General features: G+C 39.7%; 1 protein-coding gene across 2 annotated transcripts in view; it reads right to left on the bottom strand.

The window, feature by feature from the left end:
• ccdc102a (coiled-coil domain containing 102A) overlaps window positions 1-17570 on the bottom strand; it is a 68107-nt gene that overhangs the window by 31265 nt on the left and 19272 nt on the right. The window contains exons 1-2 of one of the 2 annotated variants that reach the window (XM_018672097.2): window positions 11953-12094; window positions 866-1336 (exon numbers count right to left, since the gene is read on the bottom strand). In XM_018672097.2, the coding sequence (XP_018527613.1) occupies window positions 866-1228 (363 nt within the window). In that variant the 5' untranslated portion in view covers window positions 1229-1336; window positions 11953-12094. Of the gene's footprint in view, window positions 1-865; window positions 1337-11952; window positions 12095-17570 lie in introns of those variants that run through there. The other variant, XM_018672096.2, reaches the window with a different exon arrangement.

Genomic DNA, 17570 nt, shown 5'->3' with positions numbered 1-17570 from the left:
AGACGTGAAAACAAGTCAAGTCAAGTCAAGTCAAGAGCTGGACATGGCAGTTTGTAACAAATGTTACTGAAACAGGAGGAAATTGGTGCTCTAGTGCTCTATTTCTGGAAGCAGGGCAGCAAATATTATATATTATATTAATATAATATATTTCACACACTGCTACTTGAGAAACCTTTTGTCTAGCTATGATTTGACGCTTAGGAAGCCCACAATTTGATTTCTGACACTTTGACTCAGTTCTGATGCCATTTTTCCCACAATAACAACGTTTCTTAATAGGCAGTTATCTACTGGAAACTTGAAGCACAGCTTTATTTGTAAAATGTGAACAGTGGCTGAAAGTTGAGTTGCTGGAATGAGCAGATGAGTAGATCAAATGTCGTCCGAACACATGCTTCAATGGAAGGATACAACTCCAGGAAATCTGACCTTTTGGTCAATGTCTCAAATTTCCTTCCTTCTCCATGTTTACATGAAAAATTACAGGTTTACCTGAGAGCTGCTACAGAAAATCCCTTGAGTAAACATAGATTATTATTATTATATTATATATATGTATATATTTTTGTTTTACAAATCAATCTCAACTTAAGGTCCACTTGCAAACTTTTGCCAGTTCTCGATCACATCAAAGGGTATTCTAACAGATAGAGTTTGCTCAGTTTTTATGAACACTCTGAGAATAGCTATTGAGAAAGCTAGGAGGTGGATCTTGAGTAAAGATTGTTGTGTCAATCAATTGTCAGTCTGTGTGCACAAAAAGATGACAATGAGGGTATGTATAAGTCCGATCATGACATTACTCTAGTAATTCAAAGATGTTCAGCATTTTTTCTCCTGGCCTCAGTAGCCAGCAGCCCACCTTGCTCCATTTCTCTCTCCAGTTGGCGGTGCAGTCTGACCACCACCTCATGGTCTTCTCCATCTGGGCTGCTCGGGCCCGAGCCTCCTCTAGCTCCCTGAGCCTTAGCTCCTCCCTGCTCTCCCAGTCGGCCCCAGCTCCTTCACCCATGGCCCCGAGGGATCCCAGACCAAGGGCTCCCAGCCCAGGTGACAGCAGCAGTGGAGGGCTGGAGCTAGGGGTTCCGCCTGTGGGGCTGGGAGTGTGGGTAAGGCTATCTGGGGAGCGAATGCCCCTGTCTGGCCCCAGACCCAGGCTGCACAGCAGCCCGCCTCCAGCTGACTTGCCACCTTCTGACAGGTGGGGACTGGGAGTGTGGTTCATGATGAAGGTGGTGATGTAGATGAGCACGTGAGGAGGACGAAGGGTGTGGAGGGTTGTGAGTGGGGAGATTCAGGAGAACATCATCAACCTCTTCAGTCACTGATTAACCTATAGACAAACAGCAACAGAAAGAACTGTTATCAAAAGAAAATAAAACGTAACACCTGTATGTATATATGTTACACTCATGTGCCTTGAAAATCAGCCGTTGATCAAAAAAACTTTCCATCTAACTTTAGAGCACAGAAACAGCCCACATAAATCACCGACAGACACACTGCACTGCTTTTGGAGAGGGAAAACCCTGGTCTACTCTCCAAACCTAATAAACCAAAGGGAGTCTGGACAGCTGGTGCACATGACTGAGGCTTCTACTGCTTAATGGGAAGCAGCTCTATGTAAAACAAAAACCAAATGACCTCAAGAACACAAAGAAAAAGGAAGAAAGAAACAAGTCTAACAGTAAGAAACACACAGACACACTGTATGTCCAAGGATTCTCACTGGATCATTAACAATAATTATTCCAGTCTCACTGTAGGAAAAGAAATTGGTGTACACCTGCTACTCTCTTGTTTAAAGTGTCATCTCTGCCGCCCTCAGCAGCCACTTTCACCGCTCATCACTCATTCTACTATGCCCCCCCCCCAACCCCTCTGCTCCCCTTCCACCTACAGACCCACAGTGAGATTGTTGAAGCCTATGGAGACTAAATGTACCACACAGACTGCCTATTTCCATCAGCATACACAGATTGACAGTCTGAAAGATCACATATTAATGACTGAGAACAACATACAGGACACCTCCCTATGTAACATCTAAATCCTAACAGAATTTCTCACATGTTCCAGTAACAAAACAAAAATGGACATCCATCACACATATTTTGTTTTTTATTGTAATCAACAAATACAATACCATTTAATTCTTATACGATCAATTTCTGCCTCAACTGCTTATATTATATTTTTATATTTTTCTGTGTAATGTGAAAGAGGACAAAAGGCTGATCTTAGTGATGAACACACAGAAAATGATCAACAACTCTGCAGTTCCCCTCAGGTCTGGGAGCATTTTAGCATCTTTTGGCTCATTTTAGTTTTTATAGTGCACAGATTTATTGTGGTTCAGTCTCACCAATCTTCCCAACCCTTTCAAGCTGCAACAGGCTGGTGTAAAGCCAGTGTCCACTACTGGCTGTCTACACCATACGCTGGTCTGACATTTTGAGCACACTTGCCTGCTTCCTCTTCAATTCCTTGCTCATCTTCCCTCACAATGCCCTTAAGCAAAATATTTATCCACAACAATTTTTGTGCATAAATATTTACATACATACATATTTATTATTGTGTATTAGAAATTGCACATATTTCATATTCATCCTTTCTTTTATCTTACTATACTTCACCAATGCCGACTCATATTTTAATGTTCTTCATTCATATATTTCTTTCCTAATACTCTCTAGTGTTTGAAAAATCACCTTCATGATATCTGGTGTCTGTTTGTATTTTTCTTTAGTGTGTCCTAATGAAACACATTTGTGCTGTAACAACTGAATTTCCCTTCAGGGATCTGTGGGCAAGGTTTGGGTTGAGAAATCCTGGAGAAAAACACCATTTCTTGCTGTGGTGAAGTTGGCCTCAAACTCTCTAAGCCAAGAAAAGCTCTAGTCCTTCCTGTTTCCCTCCCCCTGCTGCCTCCTCTCTCCCCTCCAGAGGAGACAGAGGAAGTTCCAGAGGCCCTCCGGAACTGTGGGAACAACTCACAGGGAACCAGATGAAAAGAGAGGAAATGAAGCAGGTTTAGCATTAGCAGTAGAGGGAATCAATTTCACTACTCATCACATGACTGAGATTGGACAGGAATAAAAGTCAACGGGAGTGGTATGCCTGGGAATAATGATCACATCAGTCAAGTTTTTAATGAAATAATAATAATACTTCTATTAATAAATCTATTCATAATCTATTAATCTTTTTTTTCTTTTGTCTTCTCTCAGTCAGTGCACCCCCCACATAAACAAACAACATGATGATGGCATTTAAAGGTGGTATGTTCTGAAAAATGCCCACTTGCAGTACAACTAACACACACTTAATGCACGCTTTTCCTAATTCTGCTTTGAAACAGTATTCAGAGCTAAGTGTATCCCACAGTTCACCACAGTCCACTGTGTCACATCAGTCCATAAGATTATGGCAGAACCTTGTCAGAGGGTTAACACAGCTTAGCTTAACTTAATATTGGTAATTCATTCCTCTTAATGAGACTACTAAGAATAATATTGGAAACACACAAATATAAATTATCATATCACATATCAATACGTTTATTTAGTTTCTTTTATGTACAACAGATTTGTGTGTTTTCTGGACAATTCAGTGAAACTGCCTCATTAATTACAGTGTGTTGCTCCTCTCAGCCTCTTAATGTGTGCTTGTTTTTTTTTTTACTGCCATTTGATTTGTTCAGTTTCCAGAAATTAAATACCACTGAGTCAATGTGTTTGCACATTGCATTCACCAACTGTGTCCCAGGGAGCTCTGCTGAAACTCAACACATTTGGTATAGAACAGACCCACTGAATCAATGCAAGGCAACATTATACTCCCTATGTGAATCACCCGAAGCCCCAAAATTCTGAACATGTCACAAAATTGTCACAGATATACACACACACTGTATTTACATATGTACATACATATCTATATATAACAATATTGTAGGGACAATGCATAAACAAAAATAGATGAATCAAATAATTCTATCTGAACTGAATGTCTATTCCCAATAAGCTGCATTTCAAAGTCCATTTGAAAAGCCAAAATCCAGCCTCCCCAGTTCCAAATGTCATCCTCCAATTCATCTCTCAGTCAATCACCAGGACAGAAGCTGGCAGTCAAATACAAACACAAACACAAACACACACACACAAAACCAAAGCGTATTCAAGGAAAATTCTGTATCTGGGTCAAGGAATGTGAAAGAGAGAGAAATGAGTGGTGGATGGTGGAAAAACTGAGGTGTTTGCCTTTCAACACAGTCAGGTCCAAGATAGTGGTTCCTGGCTCACCAGAGGCCTGAACTACGAAGCGAGGTTACTGGCTTATCAGGGTTTACCTGTACTACGACAGGTGGATAGGTTTTACCTGAGGTCTGCTGCCATGGTAATTTATGCTGCATCTCTAAACTGCTCAGAGCAGTTTATGTTCGTGGTTAACTCGGTGTTACCGGTGTTACTTCTACCTAAGCTCCGCCCCAAAGGTGCAGCAACCAATCAATACTGGCACGACTGAGAGGGCCTGACTCTGCAGGACAGGGGTTGTCTAAAGACTGTCAGCCCCCCCCCCACCAAAAAAAGTAGTGGATGATAGTGTGTGGATGCAGTATGTGGACCAATAAATGGTGTTTTTTTAATGCTCTGTATTTTCCATTTTCAATTTCAATTATTTAATTTATATTTTTTCAAGCGGCAGAATTTAGCGTCATTAACGTATATAGTGCATATTAACGATTTGAATAATAATTTAAAAGATTAAGGGGGGGGGGGGCATTATTGTCCTGAAAGACTACAGACCAAAAAATGTAGTATTAATGATGGAAATATGAATGTGAACCACTTTATAGAAGGTTTCTATTTGATCCAGGTTCAGTTTCCACTGAGGCTGAAATACTGTTAACATGAAGTTCATCCTGAACATAACAGCATTACATTCATACATATACAGCCTGAGTGTTCCAGGCAGAACATCATTAACAGGAACAGCTCATTCTCAGACATGTGACCCACGTGTTGACTGTAATCCAAGTATCTGAGAAATGATCACATATGTTCTGTGTCCTTCCATCTCATATTACAGATGAAGAACCCAGAGAACATGTGACCAGTCTCCCTGTCTTTGTTGGTTTTACATTGTGTCGTTAGAGTCTCTTTAAATTCCTCTAAACCCACAGAATCAACTCCCTTCGTAGTATAGGCCTCAGGAATTCCACACTTGTAGAAATAAAAAGCACTCTTTAGGAAAACTTCCTCTCAAACCACCTCAGACCCAGCATTAGAGATGTTTAACCTGAGTGGTTTTCTCTGGATTTCTAGAATCATTACAACTCCCCCCAGCACTTCCACTTCTACTGAAATTTAAACTTTTTCATTGCTCACACTTTACCTGACACATCATTTGTTTTCACCTGTCCACATGTTGCCTGACGTTTCAATTGTTTCCTCTTACAGTCTTCAACTGATAAATCACCAACTGACAGTTCATCTCATAGTGCACTCTTTACATGTGACTTCAGCAAGGTAGCCATCATGCACAGGTGCGGTGAGCCAGCAGCAGAGATAGAGATAGAATTTTTCTCTGCAGACACACAGAGACATGCCACCATGACAATGTGATGTTATGAATAAGTCTGTGAAGTGATTAAGAGACATTTGAAATATAGTCAAGTCTCAAAATAATGTAAACTGTGTGTGATGATTTACTGTCAACTGTATGACGATCTTTCATTCAGTACAAGGTCATTGCTATGAAGAAAGAATGTCACTGAAAATAAAAATCAGTCATAAATAATAACAGATCATGGTAATAAAGTGGCGTTAGGTGCTCAGCTACAGGGCAGAGAGAACACACAGTCAGATATGGCAACAAGCAGACTCTGGAGGAGTCATAAAAGTTTCAAAAAGGTTCCAATTAGTGGTAAAACTGAGAGCAGCCATTTTCAACATCATGTCAGTCTACTGCTGCATTGACAGACACAGGAGGTCAGTCCATTCAATCTGGCTCTCCAGTCACAACCCTGCCCTCAATGAAGCGCCATGCCATATCCATGTACAGTGCATGCTTCCATGAATGGGCATGTACAAAATACTGTTCAACTATGGCCATGTCCAACATCTGCATTTGGGGAAAAAACTCTGCCTACTCACTAATGACATAGAGGGGTCCAGCAAAAAACAGGGTTGTGTGGTCTAAGAAAGTGGCTAAACCTTTGCTACAAGGCAATGTGATGACATCCGGCATGAACTGAATTGTCCGACCAAATACAGCATGCACACATTCTTGGTAGAATACTTTGAAATGTGGATGGCATTATTCTGCTCTAAGGAAGAATATAATCCCATGTAGGGCTGGGATTCAATAGTGTTTTATCAATTCTAAAACCAGTATTCAAACCACTCCTCAAATATAATTAGGTTAAACTACATTACATTTGCAAGTAAGTGAAGTTACATAACTAAAACTCAATGATCTGCATTTATTTTCTCTTGGCTGATAAGCCTAGCCTTTACTTGCCCTGATCAGCCTTTAGTGACAGCATGAAAATGAAATTAATATGTATTATATCTCTGCCAACCAGTCAAGTTACAGAAAATATGGTCAGAATCTTCATTTCTGTTCTGCATTATACATAATGTATTTTTGCAGACATTTATGATCTTGCAGTGACTTTTGACCTTTAGGATATAAAATGTTGTCATTTCATTGTTTTGTCCCATTAGACATTTATGTTAAATTTTGTCATAAGAAGTGTATGAATTCTTGAGTTGTGGACAAAAACTTCTCATGCCACAGAGACCTTGACCTTTGACCACCAAATTCTACCAGTTCATCCATGAGTGAATGTTTGTGCCAAATTTGAATAAATACCCACAAGGTGTTTCTGAGATATCGCAGAATGATCATGAGAGTGGGACAAACAGAGAGACAACTCAAAAAGGTAATGCCTCCTGCCCCAGATGATGCTAGCGTGGGAATATGGGGTGTTCCTTTGCACACTTTGGGCCTTTAATACCAATCAATGGCCACAGTTTACCATCTTCTACTAATAGCAGGATAATGCTCCATGTCACAAAGCAAAACTTGTCTAAAATTGGTTTCATGAACATCATGTGACGCAGTCATGTCAACATGGAGCAGAATCTCAAAGGAACGTTTCCAACATCTTGTGGAATCCATTCCACCAAGATCTGAGGTTATTTGAGAGCAAAGGAAGGCAGGAACCAATCAGTTAGCCATACTTCAGGCATGCCTTAGGGACATTAAAACTTGGATGACAAGCAGCTTTTTACTATTGAACTCAGACAAATCCGAAGTTATTGTACTTGGTCCCAAACACCTCAGAAATAAATTTTCTAATGATGTAGTTCCACTAGACGACATTGCCCTGGCTCCCAGCTCCACTGTAAAGAATCTGGGAGTCATCTTTGATCAGGATATGTCCTTTAACTCACATATAAAACAAACTTCTAGGACTGCCTTCTTTCACCTGCGTAATATCACCAAAATTAGACATTTTCTGTTTCAAAAGGATGCAGAAAAACTAGTCCATGCATTTGTTACTTCTAGGCTGGACTACTGTAATTCATTATTATCAGGCTGCCCCAACAAGTCTCTAAAGACTCTGCAGCTGATTCAAAATGCTGCAGCACCATTACTGACAGGAACTAGGAAAAGAGACCATATTTCTCCTGTGTTAGCCTCTCTACATTGGCTCCCAGTCAAATCCAGAATAGAATTCAAAATCCTCCTCCTCACGTACAAAGTCCTTAATGGTCAGGCTCCATCTTACCTTAAAGATCTCATAGTCCCCTACAATCCCACTAGGACTCTGCGCTCCCAGAATGCTGGTTTACTGGTGGTTCCCAGAGTTTCCAGGAGTAGAATGGGAGGCAGAGCCTTCAGTTATCAGGCTCCTCTACTGTGGAACCTTCTCCCAGTTTGGGTCCAGGAGGCAGACACCCTCTGTACCTTTAAGAGTAGGCTTAAAACTTTCCTCTTTGATAAAGCTTATAGTTAGGGTTGGCTCAGGCTTGAACCATCCCTTAGTTATGCTGCTATAGGCCTAGACTGCTGGGAGATCTCCCATGATGCACTGAGCTTCTCTCTCTCTCTCTCTCTCTCTCTCTCTCTCTATCTCTCTCTCTCCACAATATGGATTCATATCCCATAAACATGTTATTAACTCAATATCTCCCCTTTCCTGTAGTATTGTGCTCTTCCGTCTCTCTCTCCTCTTCTGTCTCTTTCTGCAGGTATTTCTGCCTCTGGAGCTGTAGTCTGATTTGATCTGAGGAAGTGGGTGTTAGAAAGATGTTGGCCAAGCTGACATCCATCATAGACAACCCCTCTCACCCACTGCATGAGACTTTGGGAGACTTGAGCAGCTCCTTCAGTAACAGACTGCATCTGCGGTGCAAGAAGGAGCGCTACCGCAGGTCATTCATTCCAACAGCCATCAGGCTGTACAACACCAGACTGACCCAACTATAAACCTGTAACATAATTTCATATACCTCAATGATTATCATCATTTTTCCTATATTACGACTGCACATTTCACAACTGCACATTTTCTGTTCATTACAGAGACTTTTTTATACTGATTGCTGCACTTAAACTTTTTTTACCCTTTTTATCCTTTTTTTTTTTATTTTTCTATATTATATCTTTATTTTTCTATTTCTGTCACTCTTGTTTCTCGCTGCTGTAACATGTACATTTCCCACAAGTGGGATAAATAAAGTCTATCTTATCTGTGATGACAAGTCTCCTGCTGCTCCTACAACTCTGCTCAACACCTGCTGCTAGAATTAGAAATTACTAGTACTGCTTCTAGTATTATTGCTACTTTTGCAATTACTACTTTAATTATCAGTACTATCATAACTACCACTGTATTATTGGTATCACTTTACATTTTTTCCTAACTGGTCGAGGCAGATGGCCACCCACCCTGAATCTGGTTCTGCTCCAAGCTACTGGTTTCCAAAAGTATTCAGTCCCTTTCACTTTTTACACACTGTGTTGTAGATTTAATTGTAAATTGATGAAATTTCCATTTTTGCCCATTAGTTTACTTCAGTAACCCATAATGACAAAGAAGGGATCAAATACTTTATAAAGTCACTGTACGTCCATGAAGGAATGTGTAAAACACTGTGTCATTCATTGTTAACCTGTTCTAACTTGCACTGGTACTCCCTCTTTTTACCACCCTTGTACAACAATTCTCTCTCTCTCAATCTCTCCTTTTGTGTGTGTGTAAAAATAAGGCAAAAATGAACACACCAGTGCTCACATCAAGTAAACATAACTGCACTTGAGCAGTTATTCTGTGCAATCAGTTTTATAGACGCAAGCATGTAGAGGCTCTTGTTTGTTTCTACACCCAAGGCTCTACACCACTGCCACAATGTGTCAAAGAATGAGGGAGTATTCACTGTTCACTGGCTTCATCAAAATAAAGTCATGAACTCTTAAAGAAGACAAGTGAATGAAAACTCAAACATGTATTCCCCTAGTACAAGTTGAGATAACCCTAATGAAATTACTATGACAACATCACATTATTTTCATAGAGTTGACAAAGCTCCACCAGAGACAAAGAAGTGCTGCAGGGATGACATATTTTTGTTGGTCAGCATCACCATGGTTCCCTCAACAAAAAAAAAGAATGTTTTTTTAGATTATTACAGCCAACAAATGTTTATGATACTTGAACGTATTGTTCAGCAAGATAATCTAAATACAATCGCCAGAAGTTAAAAGCCAATGTTAGGCTATAAACCAACTACACCAGCCACACAACATCAATGTCACCACCACTTAGCTTCCTACTTGTAATTCTACAAAAAGGTTTGTAGTTTGTAAAAGCATGAATATAGACACAATGAGGCTGTAAAGGTGGACTGGTGAGTAAATCGTTTTTTGTATTTGGTGTTAAGATGAAAAACTCTGTAGTCTCATATAGTCACTTGTTAATAACCACCTTTTTAAGACACATTTACTGGCATATTTTATGTGAACATGTCTGGAATAAGGTCTGTGGTTAACAGAAACTCAAGACATCTAACCAAAAACCCATTCAAAAAAACCATTGACTTTGGGACAAGAGTGCTAAAATGTGAACTTATTTCTGGGTTTTAGGACTCATTCATGCAGCACTCTATTATACAACTGTCAAAGGCTGAGTAGTATTACACATGACATGTAAACTGACCCCAGTGTGTAAAATCAGTGTAGCTCATGTGCTCACTTAAGTAACAGTTGTTTTGCAGGCAGCAAGTCAATGGAATTCACAGCAGCAAACCAAGACAGTTTTGTAAGATTGGGGCAGCAACCAATGATTACTTTTATCATCAGTGACATAATTATACATAATTAAACATAATCTTTTTTAAATTGATCCACTAAATTTAAAATTAATAATTTCCCAGCACACAAGATGATTCTTCTGACAAATAGTCTTAAATCCAAAGAAACAAATTTTATAATGATCAAGTGAGAAAATCCTTACATTTAAGAAACTAGGACTTTGTCTACCCAGAACACTAGAAGTAGCAAATGATAAAGAGGGCAGTAAGAGGAAGCAGGCAGAAATCCACTACAAGGGCAGTAATAAGCAGAAGCACTCAGCAGAAACAGTACAATAAACATTAGTTCCGCATCTTTCCTCCCACCTCCACTTGATTAAAAATTAGTCCAATAAAAATGTGTTGATTCTTAAAAATAGATGTTGACTATGTTTACCATGTTGATTAATCAACTAATCGATTATTCATCCACATACCTATCCCAAAGCATCACAGGCTTTAAGGGGGCAGCCCTAAAACTGTAGAATGTAATCTGAGAAGTAGATTTTCAACTGCTGAGATAGTAAATGTTGTAGTGGTTGCTGGCAATGCCAGGTAGTGAGAGTCTGACAGAAAAAAAAAGAGATGAGGACTTTAACACCAGAAAACCCTACAAAGGGAGTTAACGGAGCCTCTAAGCCATGGGTCAACAAACACAGCACACACAAGCAATTCACAAGAAAGGAAACAACGTGCAGATTGCTTAAATGAGTGCCCACTGTGGGGAGTTATGTACTCTAACCAGTGACTGCTTCAAGCATTAAGGTGAGTATTAGGATCATACCATTACTGATCTCAATGCAAACAAAATAAAAAATAAATAACAGAAAAAAGAAAGGAAAAAGAAAAATTAGAACACTATCTTATACACTGTCTCTGTCTCCCTGTTTGTCTCACCATCTACTCCCTTTCCCAACTACAGCCAGAACAATGACTGATGTCTCTGGCTGAGTAATCAAGCCACCATTTATTTTGGATCAGTTAAGCTGATGGATGGGGCCACAGTACATCTAGCTGAGCAGCAGTCAAACACAATAATATTTTTGACTAAATACTTTAATGAATTATAATCAATGAAAGACATTACTGAGTTGCATTATGGAAACTGTAGGATCCAGTGTTTTGATTAATCTATTTTAACAATTTGATTTCTAATATGTCTCATGAGTGAGAGCAATACTAAATGATGCCTGATAATGATATTCACATGACCATATGGAAGCTGAAAGAGTTTCTGTTTCTCCTGACCATACTGGCCCAGAGGAGGCCCCTTCTTAAAGCCATTCGGTTCAGCCAAAGGTAATATCAGTACAAAACACTGTCATTATACAGACATAGAAACACCTTAGCATTTTAAATGACTAAAATCAAAATCAAAAAAGGCACAGAAAATCACAATGTTAGTGCAATGCATATGTAATGTTTGTGTAGCTGCAGCTTCAAACTGAATTCCAGTTAACCCACCAAACTAAAATTTACAAGACTAGAGGTTAAACTTAAGCAGAAGTTTCCACATGGGAACAGAATGAGAACTTGGGTTTCATTTCACTACTCTCCAAGTTACTCTCAGCCTCATTCTTACCTTGATCACCTCTTCAATTATTTCAGCTGGAGATAAATCACAAAACAGTCCCAATCACATATTCTTCTCTTTCTGTATCCCTTTTTGGTACTTCAAGACTTTTCTTTTACTCTTTCACTATCCCTCTGTCTCAGTTTGTCATTCTTCCCCTTTATTTGCCCAACCTCCATGTGAACCTCACCCTCTGTCATCACAGGGCCCATTAAATGCACAGCCAACCAGTGGATCAGGCTCTAGGGTAATAAACTCTTTGACAGAACATCTGCCCTCACTGGCCATATGTTATACAGCCCAAACACTGACTAATGTTCAACTTAATATAACTTCAACTTCAATATATTCAACATTACGAACAAATCATCACACCACACTTGGCCCTGTGCTGGGAATCAGTGTTCTACCCCATGCCCCACGACACACACCACTATTTACTTCACTTGTCAATGCAAATGCCTTCTTATCTTGTTGAAATGAGTAAGTCTGAGCAGAGGGGTTATGACCAACACACACACACACACACACACACATTATAGGCGACAGAGGGGTTGTATGTTTACAGCACTAATTTATGTGACTGTGACCATAAAGAGATACGGCATGCTGCTACAAAGGATTTCCCCCAGTGCTTGCCAAAATTTCTGTGTGTGCACCAAAATGTGTGTGTTGCAGTGAATCAGTATGTGCTCTTTTCTCCAAATGAGAACCAGGTCTGGAAAGCTCTCTGGCTCAGTGGGGTTGGATGGGGTTGCAAAGTTCAACCACACAGTGAAAGAAAATAAGAATCACACTGACATCTACCTTGCAGGCCTGGCTCACTTGTCACAATCTAATGTTTGGTGCTGTGGACTGGTACTGTGAAACACTCTCTTTGATTTCACTGATTTTTCTTACTACTAGAAGCATGTGTCTTGGTGTGCAAAAACCCTGCTGTAACTCCTGCTGTGACTGCAACTTTAAATGGCTGTTCATATGGCTCTCTATATCAGCTCATTTCATGCAGATGAAAGGTCTTTATCTGACAGCAGCTACATGTGTGGGGAGTCTGTCTGAAACATGAATCGAGTGCTTCCTCCTCTTGCCTCTCCTGTGGCTGGGTCTGATGGCTGTTGAATTGCATCAGTGCAGATGATACAAGGGGAAGGGAATGCATCTCTCTGTATATAGCAGTCTGCAGGTTTAAAGGGACAGTGGGCTGAGAGTTAGGTGGAGGAGTGGAGGTGATGTAGTGTTTGAGGAGAGGGCTAGGAGAGGTCTTGTGATTTCATTCCCTATGTAGTCTGAGACTGGAAAATCTTAACAACTACTGGAAGCATTGCCATGATATTTGAGGACCATGATACATTCATGGTCCCCAGAGGATGAATTCCAAGTAATCTCTCCTACCTCTCCAGTATAAAACCATACTTTATTCACCATTTTCCCCCAGTTTCCATATATATATGAGGGTAGGCTGAAAAGTTCATAGGTTGACCAAGACAGAGTTATGCCACTCCCTGGATGCAGAGAAAGCATTTGACAGGGTTGAATGGGCCTACTTGTTTGCCGAGTTACCTAAGTTTGGATTTGGGCCAAAATTTGTTTCCTTGCTCCGCTTGTTATATACTTCCCCTAAAGCATCAGTGATAACCAATAGAGTATGATCACAATTTTTTTCACTGTCAAGGGGTACACGCCAGGGATGCCCTCTCAGCTCTCTTTTATTTGCTTTGGCTATAAAACCTTTATCTGTTTATCTGTTAAACTGAGAACTTCCCAGTCAGTATTTGGCATCCACAGGATGGGAGTGGAACACAGGGTCTCCCTTTACGCGGATGACCTGCTTTTGTATTTATCTGACCCAGTAAGGTGTGTCCCTAATACCATGGCAATATTAAGTGAATTTGGAAAGTTTTCAGGTTACAAATCTATTGACTGAATTTTGTCAGTCGTACAATTGCTCCTGGATTCATTATGCTGTAATTCACAATTTGGTTACTAAGTCTATCTAAAAGTGAACATTTCCCAATTAATCAATTAGATTAGATCAGATTTCAGAAAAATTATTTACCTTTTCGTATGTCCAAATCTAGCTTTAAATATTTAGGCATACAGATCACCTGTACCTTTCCTGGCCTTTATAAAGACAACTACAAACCTCTCCTCAGCAAACTAGAATCAGACCTTCAGAGATGGACAGCTCTGCACCTTTCTCTTTCAGGTAGAGTCAACTTCATCAAGATGAACGTATTACCTAGATTTTTATATCTGTCTCAGTGACTGTTTTATGGGATGGCAAAGTTCATAGAATCCACAGAGAACTTCTGGAGAGACCTAGGTCACAAGCTGGTCTTGCACTCCCTAATCTTAGGAACTATTACTGGGCATCTAACCTACAAAAAATTATATTCTGGTCTCAATTCTCTGAAATGGAAAAATTGAAGCAAAGCCTTGTATGTCTACTTCCCTCTTAGCTCTAAGCACATCAAGACTACCATTTTTACCATCACAATATTCCAAATGCCCAGTGGTCATATCTACTCTTAAGATATGGCCACAATTTAAACAAAAATTCAAGCTTACTGCTTTTTCCATACTTAGTCCTATATGCAATAATCATATTTTTCTGGTGGCATAGCACTGGCCTTTCTAGTTATGGTGATTTTTTATATAGATGGTGTTTCAATAGCATCTCTGAAAAATTTAACCTGCGACGATCAGATCTATTTCGATACTTTCAGGTCTGTCATTTTATTCAGACTCTGAGTTCAGCCTTTCCTAACATACCACCAAGGTCAGGTTTGGATGAAATTTTACAAACTCCTGTGCGTTACAAGGCTATGATATCAATCATAACAGACAAAATAACTTCTCTTCAGAGGGTATCAGTGGATGCAATCAGAACTGAGTGGGCAGCAGAACTCGGGATAGAAATTCCTGATGCTACATTTAAAGTTTTTCATCAAATTTGTCTTACTAAATCAAAATTGTCTAAAATATACTCCAACATTGATGACAGATGTGACTGTTGTCATTCCATCAATGCAGATATGGCCCATATGTTCTGGACTTGTCATAGGCTTAGAGACTTTTGGGCAACTGTTTGTAAAATATTAATTGAAGCATTTGATACAAATGTAAAACCATGCCCCAAATTAGCAATCTTTGGAGTACTGATACATGAGTTTTTATTGCCATGTGAAAAGGAAAATGTATTTGCATTTGCATCAGTCTTGGCCCATAGAAGAATAGTGTTGGAATGGAAATCTCCTAAATCACTAAGCATATCGCTCTAGCTTAGTAGCCTCATGCTATTTCTGAAATTAGAAAGAATAAAATATTTTATTAGAGGTACAACTAAAGCATTTATAAAAATGTGGAATCCTTTAATATTGTATTTTGAAAGACTTAAGTCTCTCCCCACAGACTGAGGAGAGTTAGTGACAATGCAAGGCCCTGACAATCACTGAACATGTTTTGTTTGTAGTATATTACATGTGCATAACACAGAAAAATAACAGCAACCCATTGTTTAACTTTCAATTTGTTGATTTTAATTTATTTTATTACTGTTATTATTATTTACTGAGTTATTTATCCCCCCTCCTACTATTTCAGGCAGTACGCAGGTGGATTGGGATGGGTTTACATAAGAAAAGGGCAGTGTATCTTGGGTGAATTGATCTGTACTGTTATGTCACTTCTTAATAAAAACATGTTAAAAAAAACAGAGTTATGTCACAGCAGTGAAACTTGGCATGCATTGAATTCAACCTTTTCATATACTAACTGCATTGTTTCCTTTTGGATAAACCCACAATGAAGTAATTCGTGAATATGGATAAAATTTGGCACTGTGGTGTTATCAAATATCTTCAGAAAAAGGGTTTAGCCCCCAAAGACATTCATGCTGACATGGTTGCTACATTAAGGGATGATGCTCCAGCTTTATCAACTGTGAAAAAGTGGGCAGCTGAATTCAAAGAGGGGTAAGGAGAGCCTTGAAGATGACCCAAGGTCTGGACATCCTGCCATTGTCACCACCCTAGAAAATATCAACTGTGTTCACCACATGGTGATGGATGACAGACGTTTAACTGTTAATCAGATAACTAATGCGTCGGCATCTCCTGTGAATGATTAGAGAACATTCTGGCATGTCAAAGGTTTCCGCTCAGAGGGTGCCATGGCTTTTGACGCCTGATCAAAAGCACACCAGGCTGGTCATGTCACAGGCGAACTTGGCACTTTTTGAAGCAGATCCGGCTGATTTTCTGGAACGTTTCCTCACCCAAGATGAATGTTGGGTCCACCACTTCGAGCTAGAGACTAAATGGCAGTACATGCAGTGGAAACACCTGTTTCTCCACCTCCAAAGAAGTCCAAGGTGGTGTCATCGGCAGGGGAGGCGATGGCCTCCGTCTTCTGGGATGCAAAGGGCATTGTGTTCATTGACTACCTTCAGAAAGGCCAAACTACCAATTGAGAATATTATGCCAACTTGCCGAGGCAGCTGCAAGAGGCAACCAAGTAAAAACGGCCTGGAAAGCTGATGGAAGGGACAGTGCTCCTGCACACAAGTCTGTGGTTGCAATGGCTGCTGTGCACGATTGTGGTTTTGAACTGGTTGATCACCCTCCATATTCTCCTGCTTTGGCACCATCTGACTATTTTCTGATGCCCAACATGAAAAAACACTTGGCTGGAAAGCACTATCGGACCGATGATGAGGTCATATCTGCTGTTGACTTTTTTGAGCATCAGGATGAGAGCTTCTATACCACAGGAATCTAAGCGCTGCAACACAGATGGAAGAAATGTGTGGACCACAGGGGAGACTATGTTGAAAAATAAACAACATTTGGTCAAATTCAACCATTGCATCATGGTCAGCCTATGAACTTTTCAGCCCCCCCTCGTACATTCAGAAATACTTCATCATGTCATTAGAATACTTTGAAAAGCTGGTTGAAATATCATTATATAAGGAAACTAAAATAACCTCAGACACAACGCTGATGGCAAGGCAGTACAATAATTTGTTGTAGTTGTAAAGTTGTAAATTCTTGTACCAGTATTATAAGCCAGTGTGCATCTGTTAAGCCTTCAGACCCATGAATTTATTACTTCTGGGTGATATTTAATTGTTTCACCAATACTTAAAACAAAAACCCCACACCATCAAAACCACTTGTGTGTTTTTTTTAATACTGGTCTTTTATAAATGTCACTTATAGAGTGATAGATTTGATATAAAAGTCTATAGTAAGCAGCATTGTTTTTTTTTAGCAGTAAAGGTGCAATGCCACATAGAACTTGACTAACATTAGTTTATCGCAGTAGTATCACAATGGTACATATGTTGGATGAGTAACAAGAAACGATGTGTCAATAATATGTTTGAGGTTCATCGACCAGCACTAAAAAATTAAGTTGACCTTGGTCAAAAGTGTCAGTATCAACCTCCAAAATCCTATCTCCACGTGTAGTAACTGAGGTAGTTGTTCACTTTGGGAGCAGCAATACCTCAAGAGTTACCCTGATCTGACAGCAACATTGTTCCAACATACTGCAGTTACAAGTTGGTCTTTCAGCAGTCGCCCAGTCTGTCACAGCTAGAAGTCAACAAAATGGCTGAGATA

This window comes from Lates calcarifer, unplaced genomic scaffold (genome assembly GCF_001640805.2).
Source record: "Lates calcarifer isolate ASB-BC8 unplaced genomic scaffold, TLL_Latcal_v3 _unitig_950_quiver_259, whole genome shotgun sequence".
NCBI lineage: Eukaryota > Metazoa > Chordata > Actinopteri > Centropomidae > Lates > Lates calcarifer.
Note: the sequence above shows the minus strand (reverse complement) of the source record. Positions and strands in the feature narration are given on the sequence as shown.